The 27,731-nt window shown below is 46.9% G+C and overlaps 1 protein-coding gene across 1 annotated transcript in view; it reads left to right on the forward strand.

Moving 5' to 3' along the window:
- Window positions 1–23,715, forward strand: part of LOC123378583 (zinc finger protein 883-like) — a 24,850-nt gene extending 1,135 nt beyond the window's left edge. The window contains exons 3-7 of the mRNA XM_045032590.1: window positions 7,197–7,251; window positions 7,946–8,065; window positions 8,232–8,414; window positions 21,713–21,826; window positions 22,191–23,715. Of these exons, the coding sequence (XP_044888525.1) occupies window positions 7,212–7,251; window positions 7,946–8,065; window positions 8,232–8,414; window positions 21,713–21,826; window positions 22,191–23,551 (1,818 nt within the window). The 5' untranslated portion in view covers window positions 7,197–7,211 and the 3' untranslated portion in view covers window positions 23,552–23,715. The remainder of the gene's footprint in view (window positions 1–7,196; window positions 7,252–7,945; window positions 8,066–8,231; window positions 8,415–21,712; window positions 21,827–22,190) is intronic.
- Window positions 23,716–27,731: the final 4,016 nt, after the last annotated feature.

Consider the following 27,731-nt stretch of genomic DNA (forward strand, 5'->3'; position numbering starts at 1 on the left):
ACCCTGAGTGATTACTGAACTGGGAAGAGGGTTAATGGGCAGAGGTTGGGAGAGCCCTGCCACACGGATACCTCTGAACTGGGCTGGGGTGGCCACTCTTTGTTGGCAACAGGGCATGGAAAGACAGAGGAAGGGAAGGGAGGAGCAAGCATCCCCCCTGGAGACTGCCCCAGGTTTCCCAGTCCCAGCTACTCCCTCTCCCCTACCCTGCCCAATCCAGAAGCCCCCCCGCGCACACACACTTCTTGATAGTTACCATTCCCAGACCCTCTGCCATCCCCTCCCCACTGCCAGTGACCTTCTGACTCCAGCCCTACTCCTTTCCTCTGTGAAAGACAGCAGCCAGGACTCCCTGCTGGCCATGTGAATGTGAGGCAAGAAGAATCCAACCCATTCTGCTGTTGATTGAATATCACTGTATAATCCCCTCAAATTTCTCCCTTTTCTCCTTGAATTGTTGACTGGTGATATAAAGTCTCCCTAGATGTTGGTGTTTTTCTCTTATATTTAGTTTTTGCCCCATTTTCTCCTCAGTTCTGAGCCTCCAGGTATCTGACTGAGATCAGGGCTCTTATCATACTGAGCGTGGCACAGGTCTTGACTGAGATCTGGTCCCCCAGTGTGCTGGGCACTGCACAAACCCTGACCAAGTTTAGGGCAGTCGTTGTTCCAGGAACTGCACAGACCCCTGACCAAGCTCCAGGCTCCTGTTGTGCTGGGCCCTGCGCTAATACCAAGTGAAATCAGGCTCCCATTGTGCCAGGTGCTACAAAGACAGCAAACAAAATCAGGGACCTTGTGATTCCTGGAGCTGCAGAGACCCTAAGTGAGATCTGGGTCCTGTTATGTCAGGTGCTACAGAGACCCCAACAGAGGCCAGACCCCCACTGTTTTGACAGCTGCTGTGGAGACCTCAACTGAGATCTGTGGCCCTGTTGTGCTGGGCACTGCAGAGACCCCAACTGACATCAGGCCCCCCATTGTGACAGGTAAAACAGACCTGGACCGAGATCTTTAGTGCCTCCTTGTGCCAGGTAGCGCATGACTGCATCCCAGACTCCTGCCTGCATTGATCTATGTCCCTGTTGGGCCTGGCCCTGCACTGACCCCAGCCAAGATTAGTCCCCACCACTGCACTGGGTACTGCGGAGAGCCTGACAGAGATCCTGCACACACACACACACCCCGTTTTTACCAGGTGCTGCAGGGACCCCAAACAAAATCAGGGATCCTGTAGTGCTGGGAGTTGCAGAGCCCTCTCCTGAGGCCCCCTGTTGTGCAGGGCTCTGCACAGACACTGACCAAGATCAGGGTCCCCATTGTGATAGGTGCTGAACAGACACCAAGGATCTGTCTACATTGCTATTTAAAAACCCACAGCTGGCCCATGCCAACTGACTTGGGCTCACAGTGTTGTATAGATGTCTGGGCTTGGTCTGGAGCCAGGCTGTAGGACCCTGCAAGGTGGGAGGGTGCCAGAGCTTGGGCTGCTGCCCAAGCCACAACATCTACACCACAGTTAAACAGCCCTGCAGCCTGAGCCCTGTGAGTCCAAGGCTGTGGGCAGGGGCCAGCCACTGGTGTCCAACTGCAGTGTAGACATACCCACAGTGTGTGAGACAGAGTCCTTGCCAGAAAAAGCTGAAAGGCCAAATAGGCTAATGGTGGGAGGCTACTCCCCTTTTTACAGATGGGGAAACTGAAGCTCAGAGAGTTGAAGTAATTTGCTCAAGTTTACATGGAGAATTTGAGGCAGAACTGGGAAGTGAACCCTGATTGTTTGAATTTTTGCCTCTCCCCTTAACCGCAAGCTCAGCTGTGTGTACAGCATTGTTTTGGTCTGAGTGTTTGCATTGCATTGGCTTCCAAAGGCAGTTGTGGAATTTCCCTCATTGGACATTTTTAAGGCCAGGTTAGAGCTACGTCTGTCTGAGAATGTCTAGGGATTCTTGGTCTGGCCTCATCACAGGAGGCTTGAGTAGATGATTTCTCAAGATCCCTTCCATGCCTAAATTGAAATAATTCTGTTTTGTGCTGTGTCCTGTTCCACGCTGAGCTGTTTTGCATGGTGCCATTTTGGAAATGTGATGCACCATGCTGTATTGCATAGTTTTATGGTGCATTGTTTTGCCTCAGGTTGTTTGGTGCCTCTGTTGTGTTAGTTTGAGTTGTGCTCTTTTCCATTGTGTACTTTTGTCCTAGAGTGTGTTAGTTTGCATTGTGTTGCTTTCTTCTCCTCTGCATTGTGCTCATTTTATGCTGTGGAGTCTCGTTTTTTTGTTTTTTGTTCTTTTTTTGTGAATTGCCTGACATTATCTTGTGGTGGGTTTTTTCCACTGTATGTATCATTTTTATACATATATATTGCATAGCATCGTAGAAACATAGGGCTGGAAAGGACCTCAAGATGTCATCAAGTCCAGCTCTCTCTGTCAAGGCAGGACCAAGTATATGGAGATTATACCTGACTGAGGTTTGTCCAACCTATTCTTAAATCTTCCAGGGAAAGGGACTCCACAGCCATCCTTGTAAGAGTATTCTGGAGCTTATCTACCTTTGCTCTGGTGACACCTACACAGATTTTACTGGTGAGCAGATCTGGGGAGAGAGGAGACCCCAGTGAATGGGCAGTTGGGTAAATAGTATGGCTGTCAGTTAATTGCAGTTAACTCACGTGATTAACTCAAAAAAATTAACTACGATTAAAAAAAATGAATTGCGATCAATCACATTCTTAAATAATAGAATACCAATTGAAATTTATTAATTATTTTGCATGTGTTTCTACATTTTCAATATGTATTCAATTACAACACAACACAAAGTGTACAGTGCTCACTTTATATATTTTTATTACAAATACGTACTGTAAAAATGATAAACAAAAGACACAGTATTTTTCAATTCATCTCATACAAGTACTGAAGTGCAATCTCTTTGAAAGTGCAAATTACAAAATGTAGATTTTTTTTGTTACATAACAGCACTCCAAAACAAAACAATATACAAGTCCTGCAAGTCCACTCAGACCTACTACTTGTTCTGCCAATTGCTAAGACAAACAAGTTTGTTTACACTGATGTGAGATACTGCTGCCTGCTTGTTATTTACAATGTCAGCAGAAAGCAAGAACGGGTATTTGCATAGCACTTTTGTAGCCAGTGTTGCAAGGTATTAACTGGCAGATATGCTAAACTTTCCTATGCCCTGTCATGCTTTGGCCACCATTCCAGAGGACATGCTTTCATGCTGATGATGCTCGTTACAAAAATAATGTGTTAATTAAATTTCTGACTGAATTCTTTGGGGGAGAATTGTATGTCTCCTGCTCTGTTTTACCCACATTCTGCCATATACTCAGTGGTGAGCTGGAGCCGGTTCCCACAGGTTCTCAAGAACCGGTTGCTAAAATTAGACCTCCGTGGAGAACCGGTTGTTAAAGGGCCAGGGAGTGGGCAAAGAACTCCGGTCCGTGGGCTGGACCATCCTGTTGCTCCCAGAATTCCCAGCTGGGGAGGGTGAGGCTCCCCCAGCCCTTCCCCCGCTTCCCCCCAGCTGCAGCGGGGCCAGCCGCCGGCACCAGCTGGGCAGCTCAGCTGAGCTCCTGAGTCGTCCTGCTGCTTTGAGCTGCCGGCAAGATAAGAGGGGAGGGGGCTGCAAGCTCTAGGGTTGCCGGGGGGGCAAGTGGGGCAATTTTCCCCAGGCCCTGCAGGGGCCCCCGGCCCCACGGGTATGTCTCCCCCCGCCCTGGCCCCTCCCCCGCCTCCCCCCCCTTAAATCAGAACTTTTTATAGGGAACCAGTTGTTAAGATTTTGGCAGCTCATCACTGCATATACTTCATGTTATAGCAGTCTCAGATGATGACCCAGCATGTTAGTTTTCAGAACCCTTTCACTGTAGATTTAACAAAATGCAAAGAAGATACCTGTGATGGGTTGGATCACTGAAACTTGCTCAAGACTGTCACTAGATGTGCTGGGATACCACTAAGAACAAACCCCCTGTCAGAAAAGGGTTCCTACCACTCCCATCTTGCTGAACTGGGCACACCAGTCGGCTCCAGCACAGACCAAGAGGTTGGGCCACGGCCCCCTGCAGTTCACAGAAACAGCGATTCACTCAGCTTAAGGGCTTCTCATTTAACAGGGACTTTCCCAGCACCCAGTATTCAGTCTTTCTGGGAACCTAAATAAATCCGTTTTACTCTGTATAAAGCTTATACAAGGCAAAATCATAAATTGTCCACCCTCTATAACACTGATAGAGAGATATACAGAGCTGTTTGCTCCCTCAGGCATTAATCACTTACTTTGGGTTTATTAATAAACAAAAGGGATTTGATTAAGTATAAAAAGTAGGATTTAAGTGGTTTCAAGTAATAGCAGACAGATCAAAGTAGGTCACAAACAACAAAATAAAACAAAATGCAAGTCTAAGCCTAATACATTAAGCATCTGATTACAGGTAATATCTCACCCTCAAAGATGTTCCAATAAGCATGCTTCACAGACTGGATTCTTTCCTAGCCTGGGCCCAATCCTTTCCCCTGGTACAGTCCTTGTTAGTTCCAGCAGACATCTCAACTGGTAAACAGCGGAGTTCTCATGACTGGACATTCTTGAGCCAGCTGAAGACCAAAAAATGGAAGGGCTTCCAGGGCCTTTTATATTCCCTGCCTTGTGAGAGGAAACTCCTTTGTTATCCTGTGAAAAATCACAGGAGCAAGATGGAGTTTGGAGCCACATGGACAAGTCACATGTCCATGAATGATTCAGCTTTTTGCAGGCCTATGCCATTGGTTACATGTTAGCTTGAACGTTCCCAAGAAGGTTCAGCAGACGTGGATTGGCATCTCCCAAAGTCCATTGTTAGCTAAGTACTTCCAATTACTTGAATAGTCCCTTCACAATATGTTGGCCAAACCTCCCTCATGTATTTCCCACAGCAAACACTTCAAATACAAGCATAGAGCCAACACTCATAACTTCAGATATAAAAATGATGCATGCATACAAATAGGATGAATATATTCAGTAGATCATAACCTTTCCAAAGATATGTTACATAGCATATTTAGCATAAAACATATTCCAGTTATGTCATATTCATATTCATAAGCATATTTTCATAAAGCATGTGGAATGCAATGTCACAGTACCAAAGTGAGATTTCTAAAAATAGCTACAGCACTCGACCTAGGGTGTGAAAATCTGAAGTGCCTTCCAAAATCTGAGAGGGGTGAAGTGTGGAGCATGCTTTCAGAAGTCTTAAAAGAGCAACATTCTGATGTGGATATTGCAGAACCTAAACAACCAAAAGGAAAAAGCAACCTTCTGCTGGTGACATCTGACTCAGTTGATGAAAATGAACATATGTTAGTCTGCATTGCTTTGGATCGTTAACAAGCAGAACCTGTCATCAGCATGGAAGCATGTCCTCTGGAATGGTGGTTGACGCATTAAGGGACGTCTGAATCTTTAGTGTATCTGGCACATAAATATCTTGCAACGCCAGCTACAACAGTGCTATGTAAATGCCTGTTCTCACTTTCTGGTGACATTGTAAACAAGAAGCAGGCAGCATTATTTCCTGCAAATTGTAACCAGACATGTTTGTGTGAGTGATTGGCTGAACAAGAAGTAGGACTGAGTGGACTTGTAAGCGCTATAATTTTACATTGTTTTATTTTTGAATGCAGTTTTTTTTGTACATAATTCTATATTTGTAACTTCAGCTTTCATGATAGAGATTGCCCTACAGTACTTGTATGAGCTGAATTGAAAAACACATTTTTTTGTTTTTTTACAGTGCAAATATTTGTAACAAAAATAAATATAAGGTGAACACTGTACACTTTGTAGTCTGTGTTGTAATTGAAATCAATAAATTTGAAAATGTAAAAAACATCAAAAAATATTTAAAATAAATGGTATTCTATTATTGTTTAAAAGAGCAATTAATTGCATCATTAATCACAATTAATTTTTTTTATCGCTTGACAGCCCTAGTAAATAGACTAAAGTTGTGAGGAGGAACTTTGATGTGTCCAAGCTCACCCAGGCTGTCCATGATAGAGCTAGTAATATATCCCAGTTCTAGTGCCATTGTACTGGGGTTTTGGATACTGAAGGTCTCTGCCATACTGGTGTTTTAGGCATTGGTGCAAACCCTTAGTGTAGACAGAATTTACACTGCTGCACTCTGATTAGCACTGGGTGCACCATGTTGAAGGGTGGGGGTGGGGGTGGGGGGACATTGACCTGCCTGAGGCTGGCTGAACAGTGCAGCAGGTAACAGAGGGGCAGTACTGTGCTGGAGGAATGAGGCAGGAGGAGCACAGCCCCTCAGGACTGGACACTGACTTTTCCTGCCACACACCCCCAGCTGTGTGCAGGGACTGCAGCTGAGCTGCCCTGCCAAGACAGCCTGTGCATCATGGACAAACCACCTGACTGATCTCAGTCGGGTTCTGAGCCATGTGCCATCAGCATGATGGGGCCCTGATCTCCATCAGTGTTTGTGCAACACAAAGCACAATTTATAGACTCACAGACTTTAAGGCCAGAAAGGACCATCATGATCATCTAGTCTAACCTCCTGCACGTTGCAGGCCACAGGAAGTCACTCATCCACACCTGTAATAGACCCCTAACCTTTGGCTGAGTTACTGATGTCCTCAGATCATTATGTAAAGACTTCAAGTTACAAAAAATCCACCATTTACACTAGTAAACACCTGCAAGTGACCCAGGCCCCATGCTGCAGAGGAAGGCAAACAACCCCGGGGTCTCTGCCAATCTGAGTCTGGGCACAGCCTTCCCTACCCAGGTGTAGTGTATTAAATTTCTCCCCGTAGGAATGTGCTACTTACGGTGTACCATTTATGGCTGCCAGTCCTGGTGCTCTGCAAGTAGCACACTCCTACGGGGAGAAATTCCTACGGTCTGGGGTTCTGTCTGCCAGCTCCTGCCAGCCGGGATCCTGGACGCCTGCCCTGCTCAGCTTGCTGCCGGCCTGGGGTTCTGTTCACCCAGGGCAGCAGCGAGCTGAGCGGGGGTGGCAGCCAGGACCACGGCTGGCAGCAGCGTGCCAGTGGAAATCGGCTCGCATGCCGCAGGTTGCCGATCCCTGTTATATAATGTCAATCTTTGTCCATGCTATCCTTACTAATTAATGGTAGCTCTCTTTATTGCAGTGTGAACTGTTTAGCATGGAATCAACAACTTCAAGCTGCATTTCACCAGGGCCAGGTAAAACTTTAAAAAAAATACGCTATAGTTATGCTTAATACTGTTAAATTAAAAAACATCAGGTATTTCACAGATTGCATAGGGATTTGATGCATTTGGGGAATAATACTAACTAAACTTTTGCTTCTTCTTTAATCCAAAGCTCAAATACACATGAGGGAAGACAGAACAGTCATGTGCCAGCACCCCTTTACCCTGGGGTGGATGGTAAATTAATGTAATTGACTCGAGTGTGTGTGTGTGTGTGTTTTAAAAAATTTTTTTTTAAAGAGTTGGTTTTAATGTTTAAATTGTGACTTGAGGCTATCCTAGAGATATGTATGGGGTTTTAAAATATTTTGTTTTTAAACAGTTTGGTTTTTACTCTGCAAAATGTGAGGTGATTTTAAACTGGGCTGTTTAAAAATTAGTTTAAATTGTTGTTGGTTGATTCAGGGTCCTGTGCAAGATATAGTTATGGTGAGGGATTTAAAACATATTCTACTGCATGCTATGTTTTGGGTGCATGGTGGAAACATGTTCTTGTATTAAAAATGTCTTGGTTTTGAAGAAACGCTAGTGGTAGAAATAAACCAAAACCTGTGTTTGTTGTATAGCCTGAAATGGATTATTTTGTTTAAAACAATAACTTTTTAATAGAAAAAAACCCTAATTATTTATTTTTAAGTTTATAATAATGTTGTCTGCTCCACAGTACAGTCAAAACATGAGAGACCCTTAGACCGGGGGGTAAACAAGCTCAAAAGGAAAAGGAACGAGCCAGCTGAAAAGAAAAATTCACCAGCATCAATGGCTAACGAATGGGTGAAGCCCAGTAAATATATTTTGCTTATTGGTTTGGTTATTTTATGAGGGTTTGTATTTTAAGTAAATACATAGGTGTGGGTGAGAAAAATGGTAAAGTTAAGTTTTGTGGGTTTGGTGAATTTTGTAAAATGTTTATTTGAGCCTAATTTGCAACATCTGTTTTTCCTAATCAGGCATAGCCAGCTCGCCTGATAATGCCATAGTCAGAGCTACAGGGACACCTCTGCAAGAACTGCCAAAGAACCAGGAATCTGCTCTAAGACCTTTAACAACAATGCCAACGCAAAACAGCACAAGACCGCAGATGAGTCCAAAGCTCGTATACGTCAAGCCAAAGGACAAAAGAAAAGATTCTGGTAAAAAGCAACTACACAAACACAACTCCAGTTTCTCAGTGGTCAGCACCACACCAAACCCTGAGAAAACTGTGAGTGAAAACACATACATTCACAAACCCGGAGCACACACTTTAGGGGTTGTGAATAAAAAAACAAGGATTGAAAGCTCCTGCAATGCGGGGGTAACTCCTTATGAAGTATCTGAAAATTATTACGACCCATTCTCCCTACACAATAAGCTCGGCACAGCTCTTCAGTATTCTAAAAAGATTTGGGAAAAATATGATGCTTTGTTTAGAAAGCCGATGAGCGCTGTATCCTCAGGGGTTCTAAAAAAAAGGAGGACTGGAAACTACATCCAAAATGCAAAAGTTCTTGTGGATGAATTTTTGAAATGTATGTTAATTTTTCCATTGGGTGGCTCTGAGCAGGAATGACTAATCATGGAAAGGGGCTTGAGTAAACGGGGCACCTCAAGGATACACATCAGCTAAGGCATAAACAAAAGGGGGGACAGCATTTGGAAGATAAATGGACCCAAAAGTTACAAGCCAGGATCACTAGAATTTTTTTTAAAAGGCTGAAGAGGTGAAAAAAAACAAAAAGAAATGCCCCCTGTTGGAGGCTCTCAAACTGGTGTGTCTGAGAATGGGAAGGCGGAATCCGACCTGCAGGACAGTGTTGACTCTCACACAGAGTCTGATTTTGAAAATTCCCCAGAAGGCTCTCTAGCCCAGAGGTGGGCAAACGATGGTCTTCGGGCCACATCCGGCATGCGGGAACCTCCTGCCTGGCCCCTGAGCTCCTGCCCCAGGTGGCTAGCTCCTGGCCCCTCCCCTGCTGTTCACCCCCTCCCCACAGCCTCGCCCCGCTGCCGGCACAGTGCCCTGGGTGGCGGGGTTGCGAGCTCCTGGTGCAGCGCTGCTGCAGAGCCTGGCTTGACTCAGTGCTCTGTGCTGTGCAGTGGCGTGGCTGGCTCCAGCCAGGCGGCACGACTGTAGCGCCACCAGCTACCGGTTCTCCAGGCAGCCACCTGGGGCAGGGAGCGGGGGGGTTGGATAGAGGGCAGGGGAGTTTGGGGGTGGTGGTGAGGGGTGTGCATAGGGGTCGGGGCGGTCAGAGGGTGGGGAACAGGGGGGTTGAATGGGGGCAGGGGTCCCGGGGGAGCAGTCGGGAATGAGAGGAGGGGTTGGATAGGGCAGTGGGGGATAGTCAGGGGCAGGGGTTCCGGCAGCAGCCAGGGGACAGAGAGAAGGGGTGGTTGGATGGGGCAGGGGTCTCGGGGGTGTGTGTGTCAGGAATGAGAGGAGGGTTTGGATGGGGCGGCAGGGGGCAGTCAGGGGCGGGGGTTCTGGGGGTGGTCAGGGGACAGTGAGTGTGGGGGGATGGATGGGGCAGGGATCCCAGGGGGCAGTCAGGGAACAGGAGGGGTTGGATGGGGCAGGAGTCCGGGGGGGGGGGGGCACAACCCCCTCCCCTAACTGGCCCGCCATACAATTTCTGAAACCCGATGCGTCCCTCAGGCCAAAAAGTTTGCCTGCCTCTGCTCTAGACGGATCCCCATCTACTCCTGATGATCCTTGCAGTGGCCCCTTGGAGCCTGACTCTCAAATAGCATCTGATGTAGAAGATGCAGCTGATGGCCCTGTAAAAGAACCCCAAAGTAACCCTGAAAAGGCAGATGCAGACCCCCAAATAGATGTGTATATGGAATGAGTGAGAAGTTGGCAACGGGAATTACCTAGATTTATGGGTTTTGTGTATTGTGAAGAATTTTGTTTTGTCACTGTTGAGAGAATAAATTCAGCTCAGCAGGTCATTGAAGCTGTATACAGGGGGATACAGTTAGTTCTTGATGATGTAAACAGTAGAGTAGCTCCTGCTGATTACGTTCAGTTACGTTTAGAGAGTCATAATTTAACCAGCCCTTTGTTTTCCATAAGAAGAACTAGGGATGAGCTGTCTCCTGAAGACTTCTTAAATCAGATCACAAAGCTGGTACAGAGTAATGGAGAGATGCATGTCAATGGGATGTTGCGCCTCATTGTGACAGTTGTAAAAAATATCGGCGGGGCTGGCCCTGGAGTTTTAAATTCATCCTCAGTCGTCAAATCATCCATAAAAAGAAACAGTCTTTAGTAGACCTGACTTACACTGGTAGCAATCTGTGTTTTGTGGACGGGCTTTTAGCCATCATGTCTGACTGTAAACCTACAGACGTAGATGTTAGAGGGCTTTCCGCTTCACCCTCCCACTTCCCTGGTTCTTCTCACGCAGACAGAGAGCAAAAAAGACCAGAAATCCAAAGTGAAGACAATTGGATGCTTATTGGGGTGAATTTCCAGCAAGCATGATTCCAGTTTCCTTCCTCAGTGTTCTGTTCCTAGCTCTGATGCTGCAGAGTGTTTACCCCGTGTCCCCCTTCCCAATTCTGATGCCACAGAGCCTTGCCTGTGTTCCTGTTCCCATCCCCCCCATAGCAAACATGACGCCAATTCCCTCCCTCACTTCCTATTCGACCTCAGTTTATATAGTAAAACCTGAGTTTTTCTTAGCTATACCTTAACCAATCATTTTACTGAAATTTAACTAACCAGTCCTAACATATTGTAACATAATTCTCTGACCAATTATATCCTCTACCTTAATTAACTTACACCTAGCAAAATTAATTATACAGCAGACAGAAGCAATTAGAGAACCAGACAGATTAACAATAGAAAAGTCAGGGCCATAAAGACAGAACAATACAGAAATGAGGGTTTCACAACCACAACTATTGTTAAGTGAGTTCTTGCCAGACAAGATTATATCAAACTAAGTTTTCTTTAACCATCTTAAGATCTGTTTCTTTATCTGGCAGTGATGGGCACTATCAGGCCAGAACCGCTTTCCTAACAGCCCAATAGCACCTTATTTCAATGTGACTAGTTTGGAATGTGAGGATGTGACCGTACACTTCCCAGCTTATGGCTGCCCCTGCTGCTTAGCCTAAGAACAAGGCTTCAGACTATCCTAGTGACTATCCTAACCTTAACCCTAACCCTAGTGCCCATACAGTCAGACTGTGAGTTTGATTCTTTGTTTTATGCCTCCATAACACACCTAAATTATTAAAGTATAGGTCTTTACAGGCAGGCCTGAATATCTATAGTCTAACAGCGGAATTGTTAGACTGGAAAGTTGCATGAGAAACTGGGGTGGTCAGATCTAAAAAAGATTATGCTTAGCAATGTAGCAGCATCTGAACAGCATTTACAAGTCAACATACAGATGATGCTTTATGTGGTGGGTTTTTTTGACTGGTGGGACCAGTGTACCTCAAGACTTTTTTCATCTTGTTGTATGATGAGCATTTCTATGGGGTGCTGGATGTGAAAAAGTTGTTCAGTGTGAAAAATTATTGTGAGTTTTGCCATGCAGTGTACAGTCACAACCACTCTTGCAGATATTGTTCCCACCTCTGCTCAAGTGCGACGTGCTCAGACAGTGTGGGCGTGCAGCTGAGGTGTCCTAGCTGTAGACTGTATTGTTGCTCCAAAAACTGTTTAGACAGACATGTCGACTGTGCATCAAAGGGAGTGGCTGAGTGGGGACGCAGAGACACCTGGGGATAGGGGTGGGGGTGGCTGAGTGGGATTGCAGGGCCACATGGGGACAGAGGCAAATGTGCCTGACTGAATGAGAGAGAGAGGCTAGGGGTCAGCCAGGATCTGCATCAGGGAGGCTCCCTAAGAATTCCCCAAACACCCCCTCAACAATTGTTCCATACTTCCCCCCCCCCACTCTCAGCAACCCTCGAGGTTAACACCCAGGCCCCTTCCCAGCAATTACTGTCCCATCAGCTCCTCCATTACCCCAACTTCCCCAAACCTTTGCACTGCTTCTGGGGGTGCTGGAAATACATATCTCTAGTGTAATGTAAATGAATTCTTACTCAAAGTTTTGTATTAATATGCCCAGTTGTGACGAGTTGGCTCACAGAAACCCTCTTGGGAGCTGCCACCCGATGTGCCAAGACTACTTCTACCCCTGCCTTCCCTGCCAGCCCGGGGCCCCAGCACCCTGTCTTGCTGAGCCAGACACTCCCATCTGCTCCAACAAAGACCCAGGGTCTGAATTACTTGCCCCAAAGCTGCAGGTTTACCTGAAAGCAGCTCACAGAAGTGTGCTTGTCTTTAACACTCATATGCCCAACTCCAAATGGGGTCTAAACCCAGATAAATCTGTTTTACCCTGTATAAAGCTTATACAGGGTAAACTCATAAATTGTTCACCCTCTATAACACTGATAGAGAGATATGCACAGCTGTTTGCTCCCCCAGGTGTTAATACATACTCTGAGTTAATCAATAAGTAAAAAGTGATTTTATTAAAAATTGTCGGAGAAAAACTCAGTTCTCGCTTTTTTGTTTGGGTGCAGCAAAGTCAGATACTTTATTCTGTTTAGCAGCTACAACAGGGAGAGAGTGCACTAGGACATAGGGTCTCCCCTTCCTAGATAGGTCTCTCAACAGGTAAACAATTACAGCCAGCATTTATACTTTTGTTACAGACAATAATAAGCAACAGCTGCATTTTGTTTATACATAGGTCATGCTGATGTCTTGTTTCTCACTTCTAAAAATACGCCAGTCTACATATTTTATCAGTGCAAGGTCGCAACAACTTCTCACACAGTTCTTTTCCTCTCGCTTTACACAATCCTCGCTTCTACAAATCTCGCGTTATTAGGGTTACAGCTAGCCTGACTCTTGCTAACAGAGACTGTCATGCATTAAGATCCCCTACAAATCCCTGTCAGTTCTTTCTGTACTTCCACAATACAGAAAGTAGGATTTAAGTGGTTCCAAGTAGTAACAGACAGAACAAAGTAAGTCACCAAGCAAAACAAAATAAAATGTGCAAATCTATGTCTAATCAAACTGAATACAGATAAGATCCTCACCAGTTCCAGAATGCTCCCTTTCACAGACTAATCTCCTGTTACTCTGGGTCCAGCAATCACTCACCCCCTTGCAGTTTTTTTCAGGTCTCTTTTGGGATGGAGAGGCTTTCTCTTTAGCCAGCTGTAAGACCAAATTGAGGGGTCTCCCAGGGGTTTAAATAGACTTTCTCTTGTGGGTGGAGACCCCCTCCTCACTCCTATGCAAAGTCCATCTCCAAGATTGAGTTCTGGAGTCACCTGGACAAGTCACATGTCCATGCATGACTCACAGTCTTTACAGGCAGCAGCCATTGTCCTCATGGTACCTTGTATGTCTCCAGGAAGACTTCTTATGTGGATTGAAGCATTCCAAGATGCACTGTTCCCCAAGTGCTTTCTGATCGGGTACTTAACCTTGTGAATTCCTTCCTAAAGAAGCTGACCAAATGCCTCACAAAGCTTACTTAGAAATCAAGCAAGTATACAGCCCATATTCTTAACCTCAAGTACAAAATGATATATGTGTACAAATAGGATGAATAGATCTAGTAGACCGTAACCTTTACAAAGATATGTTACATGGCACAGGCAGCACAAAACATATTCCAGTTATGTCATATTCCCATAAACATTATGGGGTACAGCGTCACACTAGTAATGAATCTATTTGTCAAAAAACATTTCCTTAATCTTTTTTGTGCTCTTGTGTTGCTACAAAAATACTTGCTGACAGGTATTGTGAAATAAATTATCAAAATAATTGAAACTGGTGTGATTATATTGTGCTATTTTGACAAATAAAATATAAAGAATTCTAAACTATTGTGAGCAGAATTTTTAATTTTTGCTGCAGAGTTTTCCCAGGAGTAGAACTTATGTTCAGGTAATAGGTGATCAACAGGCAATGGTTTCTCCTCAGGGTGCAGCTTCCATAGGTTTGGGGTGGAGGCGGAACATTGCCTTCTGCTCCCACCATGTACTTCCTAGGAATCCTACTTAACTTTGTCTAGCACATTATTTCAAAGGGTCCTTTGATGCTCATAACACTTTCTAGGGCTTTTGTTAGCCAGGTCCCCTCCCCAGAGGGGTTACAGACAATCCCACAATAATACATACACACTCATATTTTTAATAAAATAAATATCTAGAATACTGAACACTTAATTCAGTAAGGTTTGAGTTAATTCTCTAAGGATGGTTCAGAATATTGCAGAAAATTTCATCTCTGTCAAATCCATGTCTGTTTGTATCCATCTTTCTCTTATCTTATTCTTAGATTCTCATATTTTGGGGCAAAGAATTTTTTGTTTTGTGTTTGCAGACTGTCCAGCAGAATGGGATCCTGGTCCGTGACTAGCGCTACTAAATGCTACAGTAATAGAAATCATAAATGATAATAATGGTGTAGTCTTTTATTCTACTTAAAGTTAATTATATTTCCCTGGGTTCAGCTCTGGCGGCTACAGTCTCCAGTTCAACAGAGGTGTCTCTGTTGGTTCTAGATCTGGAGCCCATAGGAATATATGGAAAGTAACCATAGGCAAGTAACACCTACAATTACAAGAGCATCTATCTTTTAGTAATTTTATTAAAGTTGCCAATAGAATCATGAAAGTAACAGCATATATAATTCCAAAAAGATATGTACCATGCCCTAACTGTAACTATAGCATAGTCACATCCTCCTAGGTGGTGTTAGAGTGTTTCGGCCCTCTCAGTGTCTGTTGGCCCTCGCATGGATTGATTGTCAGTACGGTAGTGGTTCCTGCTAGAGTCTCCCAAAGGGAGCTGAACTTGCCTATTCTTGGGCACCCCTTTTTATACAGTGACTTTGACTATACTTACTTCTGTGCATGTACATGCTTTGATTGTCTCTTTCTTATTGATCATTGTCCCTGGGAGCCATGAGGGACCCCAAATTCTATAGACTGTGTAGGATGATGTTCCACCTTCGTCTTGCAGTTAAGGCGTGTTATGAACCCATTTTGTTGTTGCAGCAATTTTATGATTAATTTTAAGCTTTCCTGAAGTTGCTTTCGCAATGTTTCCAGAATTTTAGGTCATCCCTGGACCATTTCTTGTATCTAAGGCCTAAAATAGCTAAGCTAGATCTTGCAGGCTTCAGCCTACAGTTTCCTTGCATTTCAGCTTGTCTGATTTCTCACCTAGTTCCGCTAAATATTACTCAGCCTCATGTCTTGCTTAAATTTATACTTTTATAATTCCATAAACCAATTTCTATAAATCAATTTTTATTAACATAGTGCGTATACCAAGTATAACACATTGATTAATCATAACGCCATACAATAAATGAATACCAAACTAACATTATTGGCTACAATAGGCAGGTTCTGGGCAGTGGAAGGGAGGGTGTTAGAGAGCTGAGAAGAGGAAGGTTTTGGGCAAAGAGCTCCTGTGAGCCAGGAGTGCTGGAGACACTAAGGGTATGTCTACACTACCAGAGTAGTTCGATTCTACTTAAATCGAATTTGTGGAATCAATATTACAAAGTTGAACGTGTGTACTAAGGACATTAATTCGACTTTGTGAGTCCACACTAACGGGGCAAGCATAGACATTGGAAGCGGTGCACTGTGGGCAGCTATCCCACAGTCCCCGCTTCCCATTGGAATTCTGGGTAGAGCCCCCAATGCCTGCTGGGGGAAAAAATGTGTCAAGGGTGCTTTTGGGTAACTGTCCTCATTCAACCGTCACTCCTGTTGGCGGGCAATCAGTTCGTGCACTTTTCTGGTGAGTGACAGCACGGACGCCACAGCACTGCGAGCATGGAGCCCGCTGCGATCATCGCTGCACTTATGGCCATTGTCAACTCGTACCTTATCGTCCACCTTTTTCACAGGCAGATGCTGAGAAATCAGGCGAGGAGGCTACGGCAGCGCGGTGAGGACATGAAGTCAGAGAGTGGCACAGACCTCTCGCACAGCACGGTACCCCGCTCCGTGGACATCATGGTGGCAATGGGTCATGTTCATGCTGTGGAACGGTGATTCTGGGCCCGGGAAACAAGCACGGACTGGTGGGACCGCATAGTGCTGCAGGTCTGGGATGACTCACAGTGGCTGCGAAACTTTAGGATGCGTAAGGGCACTTTCCTGGAACTGTGTGAGTTGCTGTCCCCTGCCCTGAAGCACAAAGACACCCGGATGCGAGCAGCCCTGACTGTGCAGAAGCGAGTGGCCATAGCCCTCTGGAAACTTGCAATGCCAGACAGCTACCGGTCAGTAGCGAACCACTTTGGCGTGGGCAAATCTACCGTGGGGGTTGCTGTGATGCAAGTAGCCAACGCAATCGTCGAGCTACTGCTCTCAAAGGTAGTGACCCTGGGAAACGTTCAGGTCATCATAGATGGCTTCGCCGCGATGGGATTCCCAAACTGCGGTGGGGCTATAGATGGAACTCACATCCCTATCCTGGGACCGCACCACCAGGCCAGCCAGTATATTAACAGAAAGGGCTACTTTTCAATGGTGCTGCAAGCACTGGTGGACCATAGGGGATGTTTTACCAACATCAACGTTGGGTGGCCGGGCAAGGTTCATGACGCGCATGTTTTCAGGAACTCTGGTCTGTTTAGACGCCTTCAGGAAGGTACTTTCTTCCCAGACCACAAAATAACTGTTGGGGATGTGGAGATGCCTACAGTGATCCTCGGGGACCCAGCCTACCCGCTAATGCCCTGGCTCATGAAGCCCTATACAGGCGCACTGGACAGTGACAAAGAACTCTTCAACTACGGGCTGAGCAAGTGCAGAATGGTGGTGGAATGTGCTTTTGGACGTCTGAAGGGGAGATGGAGGAGCTTACTGACTCACTCAGATCTCAGCGAAACGAATATCCCCATTGTTATTGCAGCTTGCTGTGTGCTCCACAATCTCTGTGAGAGCAAGGGGGAGACCTTTATGGCGGGATGGGAGGTTGAGGCAAATAGGCTGGCTGCTGATTACGCCCAGCCAGACAGCCGTGCGATTAGAAGAGCCCAGCGGGAAGCGCTGTGCATCCGGGAGGCTTTGAAAGCTAGGTTCCTCGGTGAGCAGGGTAACCTGTGACTGTTACGTTTGTTTACAGAGAAGCTGAACCTGACCCCGTTTCTTTACCCAGTTAATGTTGACTATCCTCTGCAGTTACATACCCCGTTCACCCCGCTCCCCCCCCCCTTCCAACACACGTTTAAAAATAAAATGCGTGGAACTTTGTTAATGAACACCGTTTTCTTTATTGCTGCTTTGGCGGTAAAGGGTTAAAACTGGGATGCAGACTGTGGTGGGTAGGGTGTGTACTGATGTAAAGACCACTTCTAAACTCGAGGAATGACAGGATCCTACTCCTAGAGCGGTCCGCAGTGGCGGACTGGTTGTTTCAATGGATCCTGCCACCCCTCCTTCTCGGGACTCTGTGTGTGGGGGCTATGTGACTTTGTGGCAGGGGGAGGACGGTTACCGATCCCCTGCTGCATGGCTCTGTGATCCAGGATAAGGACCGCTGCATGAGATCTCTAACCGCCCTCCCCCGCCACAAAGTCACATAGCCCCCACTCCAAAACAGAACATGAAAACCACCTCCCAGACTGACCAGGGTGCCTAGTGACTGCACTGTGTGTGTGACCTGCTGCTGAACCTGCCCCCGTGTCTGTACCCTGGTAAAGGTGACTGTCCTGTCCAATTACCAACCCCCTTCCCCCCCTTCAAACACAGTGTCCTCTAAAACAACAGGACGGAACCAGTAATTAACAGAGAATTATTTTTTATTATCAACTAGACAGGGGATGAAACTTTGACGGGGGCTTCGGTGAGGCGGGAAGGAAAGGAATTCTCAAACTTTTGGGAATGAGAGCCTTTTTGTAATTGCGCACTCTGCAGAGGTGGAGTGACAGTTTTCACGGCCCCTGCCGCCCCTCCTTCTTGTTACTTTGGGTGAGGGGGGTATGGGACTTTGTGGTGGGGGAGGGTGGCTACAGATACACTGCAGTGGGGCTCTGTCCTGCTGCCTCCGGTCCTGTAGAACATCCACAAGGCGCCAGAGTGTGTCCATTTGCTCCCTCATTAGTCCAAGCAGCGTTTGAGTCACCTGCTGGTCCTCTTGCCGCCACCTATTGTCCCGTTCGCTGTGTGAGCGCTGGTACTGCGAAATGTTCTTCCTCCACTGGGTCTGCTGAGCCGCAGCCCATAAGTTCAGAGAACATCTCGTCCCGTGTCCTTTTCTTTCGCCACCTAATCTGCGCCAGCCTCTGTGAGGGGGATGCCGGGGTAGGTCGGGAGACAGTCGCAGCTGTGTGATGGGAAAAAGGGAGTGAATTCCTTACAAAGATACATTTTTGCGAACAATGAACATAGTCTAGTCTGTCTCTGTGAACAAGACCATGCACAGCACCTATCTCATGCGCACTCAGGTCGACTTTTCTGCCTTCACATACATTGCCGGGGGTCTTGCAGTGGAGACCAGAGAAGCGGGGCAGGACAGCAGAATTCGTGTAGCAGGCAGATATGGTAAGCCATAGACTTTTGCCTGCTTAAAACTGCAATCCTGAAAGCATAGACTCTGCCCCTGTCCCACCCCCTCGCGGCTGTCCCCGGGAAAGATCCCTGTATGCTGCCCCTGTCCCGCCTCCACCACGTGGCTGTAAACCGCCAGTAACAGTTATGTAAAGGAACAGGCAAGCAGTCCCAATGCTAACATTCCCCTACTTCAAAGCAGGTCACCATGAGCGACATCACCCTGGTGAGGATCAGTGACACAGAGAGAGCCCGCATGCTGCATGAAAGCCAGCAAAAACCGGGGCCCTATGCTGCCATGCTCTGCGAGGCAATGATCCCACAGTACCTGAGGATAGCCTGGCGTGGAAAAGTGAGCTACCAAGGAGGACACAATAAGGCCGCTCTCCCCAGGAACCTCATGCAGAGGCTTTTCAATTACCTCCATGCGAGCTTCTCGGAGATCTCCCAAGAGGATTTCTGTTCTATCCCCCTATACATTGACCTTCTTTTCACATAGTTAATATTCCTGTTCTTTCAAAAATAACTGTTTACATGTTTATAGCACTTACCGACTGATCCTTCCCCTGATTCAGGTTCCGGGTTAAAGGCTGGGGAGGGTTGGTAGGGGATCTCCGTGAGGGTGATGAAGAGATCCTGGCTGTCGGGGAAACCAGCGTTGTAAGCACTGTCGACTGCCTCGTCCTCCTCATCCGCTTCCTCATCTTCCCCATCCGCGAACATCTCCGAGGAACCGGCTGTCGACACTATCCCATCGTCAGCGTCCACAGTCAGTGGTGGGGTAGTGGTGGCGGCCGCACCTAGAATGGAATGCAGTGCCTCGTAGAAGCGGCGTGTCTGGGGCTGGGATCCAGAGTGTCTGTTTGCCACTTTGGTCTTCTGGTAGCCTTGTCTCAGCTCCTTGATTTTCACGCGGCACTGCGTTGCATCCCGGCTGTATCCTCTGTCTGTCATGGCTTTGGAGACCTTCTCGTAGGTCTTTGCATTCCGTTTTTTGGAGCGCAGCTCCGAAAGCACAAACTCATCGCCCCACACAGCGATCAGATCCAAGACTTCCTGGTCAGTCCATGCTGGGGCCCTCTTTCTATTCTGAGATTGCATGGACACCTTTGCTGGAGAGCTCTGCATCGTTGCCAGCACTGCTGAGCTCGCCACGATGTCCAAACAGGAAATGAGATTCAAACTGGCCAGACAGGAAAAGGAATTCAAATTTTCCCGGGGCTTTTCCTGTGTGGCTGGTCAGAGCATCCGAGCTTGGACTGCTGTCCAGAGCGTCAACAGAGTGGTGCACAGTGGGATAGCTCCCGGAGCTATTAACGTCGAATTCCATCCACACCTAGCCTAATTCGACATGGCCATGTCGAATTTAGCGCTACTCCCCTCGTCGGGGAGGAGTACAGAAATCGAACTAAAGAGAACGTTATGTCGAACTAAATAGCTTCGTTGTGTGGACGGGTGCAGGGTTAATTCGATTTAACACTGCTAAATTCGACATAACCTCCTAGTGTAGACCAGGCCTAAGAGTGGAGATGCCATGGAACAGCTGCTGTAGGGAATTAGGATGCTGTGGAGGGCTGGAAGAAATGGAAATCAAGGATCTGGAAGAGTTGGTGCTGGATAGAGTAAAGAGAGCATGGGTTCTGGGTAGTGGTGCTCCAGGAAATAGAGGTGGTAGCAATGGGACACATTTCTGGCAGGAACTCTTGGGAATCAGGACCAAAGAACAATTGAGACAGTGGGATGATGGGTGGGAAAGGTTGGGGAATAGAGAATTTGGGAGTACTGGTAGCAAGGAGGGCACTGGGCAATGGGGGAGTTGAGGAGGAAACACAAGGGCCTAGTCTACACTATGAGTTTATATCGAATTTAGCAGTGTTAAATCACATTAACCCTGCACCCCTCCACACAACGAAGCAGATGGTACAATATGACTGGTAACCGTCTCTGCTAACTTGCAAAGGCAAGGGGATGATACTGTGTAGCGCTGCAGTACCGCGTCTGTCAGCAGCATCCAGTAGACATATGGTGACTGTGAAAAAAGGCTGAACGGGCTCCATGGTTGCTGTGCTATGGCATCTGCCAGGGCAAGCCAGGGAAAAGGGTGCAAAATGATTGTCTGCCGTTGCTTTCACGGAGGAAGGATTGACTGACGACATTTACCCAGAATCACTCGCGACACTGTTTTTGCCCCATCATGCATTGTGATCTCAACCCAGAATTCCAGTGGGCAGGGGCGACTGCAGGAACTATGGGACAGCTACCCACAGTGCAACACTCCGGAAATCGACACCAGCCTTGGTACATGGATGCACAGCACCAAATTAATGTGCTTAGTGTGGCTGTGTGCACTCGACTTTATACAATCTGTTTCCAAAAACCAGTTTCTGTAAAATCGGAATAATCCTGTAGTGTAGACATACTCAAGGAGTGGTTGCTCCTCAGGTTGCAGGAGCTGGAAAAGGGTGAGAGCAGTTAGAGGAAGAGATGAGGGGGTCATAGTGATTGACAGGGATAGCTGCCTCTCTGTGCCCTTCCTCATCTCTCTGAGTGTCTCCCCTCAACTGTCAGGCCTCGAGCCTTTCTCTCTCCCTCAATGTCTGTGGGCCTCTCTCTGTCAATAGGAAGCAGTTGTAGGGGGAGTCCCCTCTGGGTGGAGTCTACTCTGGGTTTTTCCTTTGATCATGAGTGTCTGGCTGTGTGTGTTCCCAGGAGACATGGGCACAATTAAACCCCTACACCTTTGAGAACATGGGGAGCTGGCCCCAGAATTTTACTGCTTTAAAATGGGCTTGGGTTAAAATAACAGAACTGTTTTTGTGGGTGACAAATGTCCCATGAATTTACCTAATCTCACTTGTCTTCTTTCCCCTGAGCAGGGTTTCCAGTTTCCAAACCTGATGTCATCTCCCAGCAGGAACGAGGGGAAGAGCTGTTTTCCCCAGATCGCCAGACCTCAGTAGAAAGAGAGCTCCTGAGAGGCAGGTGTACAGGTGAGTGATCATTAAACCAACTCAGTGCCTGAAGGAAATAGCTGGGATTTCCAACAAAGACTTTGTGAGCTTTCTGAATTCAGGATTGTCCCCAGCGGATGTCATATCCACAGGGCAGATATTGCTCATGGCTTCCTACCTCTCCTGACTTACTCCTGGCAGTAGCTCCCTCCCTGACCTTCCTTCTACCCGAGTGTTTGGATGGGAGCTGGATGCAAAATTGTTCCCCTACTCTCTCCCCTTTAGGAAAGAGTTTGGGGAACTTCAGTCCCTGATTTTTTTTTCCATCTCCAACTTCTTCTTATGGTTTGTTCTCCCCTTTTCCATTCTGGTTTCTGAGGTTTTTCTTTTTCTGTCCCACCAGATGATGGGATGGTGAATGAGACTGTGGAGCAGAATCCCCAGCAGGAAGATGATGAGAAAGTGGAATCACATGGGGTGTTACTGCAAAGATGCAAAGGGAGTGTGTCCAGGAGTTGTGAGCAGGAAAAAACCTGTAAGAGTCAGTACAGGCCAGCGAAATGGCAGGGAAACCAGCCAATGCAGAAAATTGGTCAATCTGTTAGTTATCAGGGAACTCAGAAATGCCACAAGAAAACCATGGCCCAGCAGATTATCCTCACGGGTGAGAGAAATAACACATGTGCCAAGTGTGGTAAAAAGTTTAATAGGCGCCCACTCCTGATTATCCATCAGAGAATCCACACAGGGGAGAAACCCTATCGATGCTGTGAGTGTGGGAAAACCTTTGCTCAGAGCTCAGCTCTTATTCAACATCAGAGACTCCACACTGGGGAGAAACCCTATCGATGCTGTGAGTGTGGGAAATCCTTCACTCAGAGCTCAGCTCTTATTCAACATCAGAGACTCCACACCGGGGAGAAACCCTATCCGTGCTGTGAGTGCGGGAAAACCTTTGCGCAGAGCTCAGCTCTTATTCAACATCAGAGAATCCACACAGGGGAGAAACCCTATCGATGCTGTGAGTGCGGGAAAACCTTCAATCAGAGCTCAAGCCTTATGAAACATCAGCGAATCCACACAGGAGAGAAACCCTATCGATGCTGTGAGTGTGGGAAATCCTTCACTGAGCAGTCAAGCCTTATTAAACATCAGAGAATCCACACAGGAGAGAAACCCTATCGATGCTGTGAGTGTGGGAAATCTTTCTCTCGGAGTTTATCCTTTATTCAGCATCAGAGAATCCACACAGGGGAGAAACCATATGAATGCTGCGAGTGCGGGAAAAACTTTGCTCAGAGCTCAAACCTTATTAGCCATCAGAGGATCCACACAAAGGAGAAACTCTATGAATGCTTTGAGTGTGGGAAAATGTTCACTGGTAGTTCACACCTTATTAGCCATCAGAGGATTCACACAGGGAAGAAACTCTATGAATGCTTTGAGTGCGGGAAAACATTCACTGGTACTTCAAACCTTGTTAGCCATCAGAGGATCCACACAGGGGAGAAACCCTATCGATGCTGTGAGTGTGGGAAAAGCTTCTATCGGAGCTCAGCTCTTTTTCAACATCAGAGAATCCACACAGGGGAGAAACCCTATCGATGCAATGAGTGTGGGAAAAGCTTCTCTCGGAGCTCAGCTCTTATTCAACATCAGAATATCCACACAGGGGAGAAACCCTATCGATGCAGTGAGTGCGGGAAAACCTTTGCTCAGAGCTCAGCCCTTGTTACACATCAGAGGATCCACACAGGAGAGTGACCCTATGAATGTTATGAATATGGCAGCTTCTTATATCAGAACTCAGCCTTTATTTAGCATTAGAGATGCTGCAAGGGAGCTAGAGACCATACAAACCCTGTCTAGAGCTGAGAAAAGATTGTTTTCCTTTTACTAATTCCCACATAGTAAAATTTAAGGCCTCATTTGTGTCCCTGTGGTCTTTCAGTTCCCCCAGCTGAGTTGTCTGCTTTTCTCTTCTGTAGCACATCCTGTCTTTGGGGAAAATCTCAGAGTCTTCATGACCATCTACTTTGTTCTATGTCATGGAAGTGTGTCCCTCAAACAAGAATAACAAGGAGTTCGGTGGCACCTTAAAGACTAACAGATTTATTTGGCTATATGTCAGACACAAAGTGGGTTTTTTACCCACAAAAACTTATGCCCAAATAAATCTGTTAGTCTTTAAGGTGCCACTGGACTGCTTGTTGTTTTTGTGGATACAGACTAACATGGCTACCCCGCTGATATTTGTCAAACAAGAATGTCAGTCACCTCCAGGTGGGGGAACCAGGAGTGACCTCAACTAGGTACACGGAGGTTAAATAGACTTGCGCCTTGATTCCACTAGGGTTTAACTAGCTTCAATTTACAATCTTGATGTAAAAACAACTGGTGTGGGTTTTTTTTTTTCAATAAAAAATAGCCCATATATAGTGGCCACAGTAATTTAGCAAACTTCATGAAGACCTGATGTAACCCTTTCCCTAGTGCAGGCCTGCACAACTCGTAAAGCAGTGAGGGCCATATTACTCCAAAGAAAAGAGCTGAGGGCCAACTCCCCCCCCCAAGCCCTGCTGACCCCCGCCCGGCGCTGCCAAGCCCCCCCAAAACACAACACCCCCCCCAGCGCTGCCCAGCCCCCCTTAATACTCCCCCCCCAGGGTTGCCCAGCTCCCCTGAAATACCTCCCCCCCAGCACCGCCCACCCCGCGGAAACAAACCCTCCTTCCCCAGCACTGCCCCACCGAAACAGCAGTATTGAACCTTGGTAATATGTTATAGCAGGCCCCTAAGGTACTATAATTAAGGTAAAAGAAAAATGTCTTTTTGCTAGAAGTAGAATAAGATCTTCCCCCCACTTTGTAATCAACTGCCCTGGTGAATGAGGTGTGAATGAGGAAGATGTGGAAGGCAGCACCTCCAGACAGCTGCAACCCTTGGAGAGGGGATGGGAGCCAGACCAGATCAGTAGAACAGGTCAGCCACTGACTCCTCACTCACATCCTCAGCCCCCTGCCCCCCAGCTCGCCTACTCACCCCCTACCACTGCCTGCCCACTCACCTCCTCAGTCCCCCACCTCCACCGCCGGCTCACCTCCCCCCCCCGCCCCGCCACTGCCCGCCCACTCACCTCCTCAGCCCCCCACCCCTCTGGTTTGCCTCCTCACCCCCAGCCACTGCCCACCCGCCTCCCCTCACCGGCCGCTTGCCTACTCACCCACCGCGGGCCGCACAGTGAGCCCACGTGGGCCGCATGTTGTGCAGGCCTGCCCTAGTGTCAACAAATTTGCAGCATCACATTTATACTTTTTCTCCCACTGCAAAGCAAGTGTTGGTCACCAGGTTCCCCTGCTATGGCCAGATTGTCTCATTCCCAATTGTTTTCACATTGCACTGGGTTCTGCTGAATGTTTTTGTACCATTTTTCTCATTTTTAATATATTTAAATATAACAAAGAGAAGGAGCAGGATTAGGGACATGAAAAGAAAAGTTTTTTCAACCTCTGTGACACCTGAAGAAGAAGCAGTGAGTTGGAGGGAGTCCCACCTTCCAAATTACTCCAGCAGTGTTTCTCTCTTTGAGATAGAATTTATGTTCTCTAATTTCTACTCCTCCACCTTTCAATGTATCCTGTGATGCAGTGTTCTCAGCCCTCTGCTTGGGAATCACACTTTGATTTCATCCTAAAACATAATAATTTAGGGCCTGAGATGAAAGTCTCACAAACCTGGAAGGGGGATTTGAAAGGATCTTAAAGGATCACAAATGCAAAGGCTAGCTGTGGGTGTTACCCAGAGTACTTGGAGGAGAGGAACAATCAACATGGATTCACCAAGGGCAAGTCATGCCTGACCAACTTGATTGCCTTCTATGATGAGATAACTGGCTCTGTGGATATGGGGAAGTGGTGGATGTGATATATCTTGACTTTAGCAAAGCTTTTGACATGGTCTCCCACAGTATTCTTGCCAGCAAATTAAAGACATATGGCTTGGATGAATGGACTACAAGGTGGATAGAAAGTTGGCTAGATCGTTGGGCTGAATGGGTAATGCTCAACGGCTTGATGTCTAGTTGGCAGCCGGTATCAAGCAGAGTGCCCCACGGGTTGGTTCTGGCTCTGGTTTTGTTCAATATCTTCATTAATGATCTGGATGATAGGATGGATTGCACCCTCAGCAAGTTTGGGGATGACACTAAGCTAGGACGAGAGGTAGATACACTGGAGGGTAGGGATAGAGTCCAGAGTGACATAGACAAATTGGAGGATTGGGCCAAAAGAAATCCAATGAGGTTCAACAAGGACAAGTGCATAGTCCTGCACTTAGGATGGATTAATCCCAAGCAGTGCTACAGGCTGAGGACTCACTGGCTAAGTGGAAGTGCTGCAGAAAAAGGACCTAGGAATTACAGTGGATGAGAAGCTGGATATGAGTCAGCAGTGTGCCCTCTTTGCCAAGAAGGCTAACAGCATATTGGGCTGTATTAGGAGGAGCATTGCCAGCAGATTGAGGGAAGTGATTATTCCCCTCTATTTGGTACTGGTGTGGCCATATCTGGAGTATTGTGTCCAGTTTTGGGGCCCCCATTACAGAAGGGATGTGCACAAATTGGAGAGAGTCCAGCGGACAGCAACAAAAATGATTAGGGGGCTGGGGCACATGACTTATGGGAGAGGATGAGGGAAATCTGCTTATTTAGTCTGCAGAAGAGAAGAGGGGGGGCAGGGATTTGATAGCAGCCTTGAACTACCTGAAGTGGGGTTCCAAAGAAGATGGAGCTCAGCTGTTCTCTGTGGTGGCAGAGGACAGAACAAGGAGCAATGGTCTCAAGTTGCAGTGGGGGAGGGCTAGGCTGTATATTAGGAAACACTATTTCACTAGGAGAGTGGTGAAGCACTGGAATGGGTTACCTAGGGAGGTGGTGGAATCTCCATCCGGAGAGGTTTTTAAGGCCTGGCTTGACAAAGCCCTGGCTGGGATGATTTAGTGGGTGTTGGTGCTGCTTTGAGCAGGGGGTTAGACTACATGACCTCCTGAGGTCTCTTTCAACCCTAATCTTCCATGTTTCTATGATAGTAAGCACATTGGAAATACAGATACACAGTCAATATTCTCAACTCCAGATACAAAAATGATACATGCATTCAAATAGGATAATCATATTTAGCAAATCATAACTTTTCCATAGACACCTTACATGCCGCATTTTGTAACAGATACATAATAACTATATCTTAATTATATCATAATGATACCACTGTGATGAATATGGGGTGCAGTGTCACAGTGGTCAAGCCTTCCAAGAGACAGCCTGTGAACAGAAGTCAAGTTCTGCCTGCATGCAGGCTCACAAAATCTGTCAAGAACAGGGCTGGTATTGGAAAAACGTACACATTCCTGAGATGTGTTAGGCATAGGACATTCACACAAACACATTCCAGAAAGATAGTACCAGAACCGCCTAACCTCTTAAAGATGAGTTCATGATACCAGTGTGGTGGATAGATATGTTTTGATGAACTAACTTGTACAAGGTAAGGGATGGTTACTGACCACGTCAGAGAGGCAGTAACTGACTACATCAGAGGGGCAATACAAAACTTGTTTGTATTGGTGTATAAAATAGAGGAAGTGGCTCTGGCTGGCCTAGGGGGAAGTGGAAAGTCCCACCACTGACTGAGCTGGTCCACTGTGATGAGCATACATGTGGTAGTGGTCCTGCAGAGGCTACAGGATACTAGGACCATGCTTCATTCGCTACTAAACTGGGGAAGTTTATCGGAACCTGATGTATGGGCTGTCTGGCCAGAGCCAGTGCAACATACAGAGGGAACCAGGGCCGCCCAGAGGATTCAGGGGGCCCCCACCGCCGAATTGCCCCTGAAGACCTGGAGCGGAAGAAGCCCCGGGGGCCCTGAAAAAACTCTCATGGGGG

The sequence above is a fragment of the Mauremys mutica genome, chromosome 10 (genome assembly GCF_020497125.1).
Source record: "Mauremys mutica isolate MM-2020 ecotype Southern chromosome 10, ASM2049712v1, whole genome shotgun sequence".
In the NCBI taxonomy this organism is placed as follows: domain Eukaryota; kingdom Metazoa; phylum Chordata; order Testudines; family Geoemydidae; genus Mauremys; species Mauremys mutica.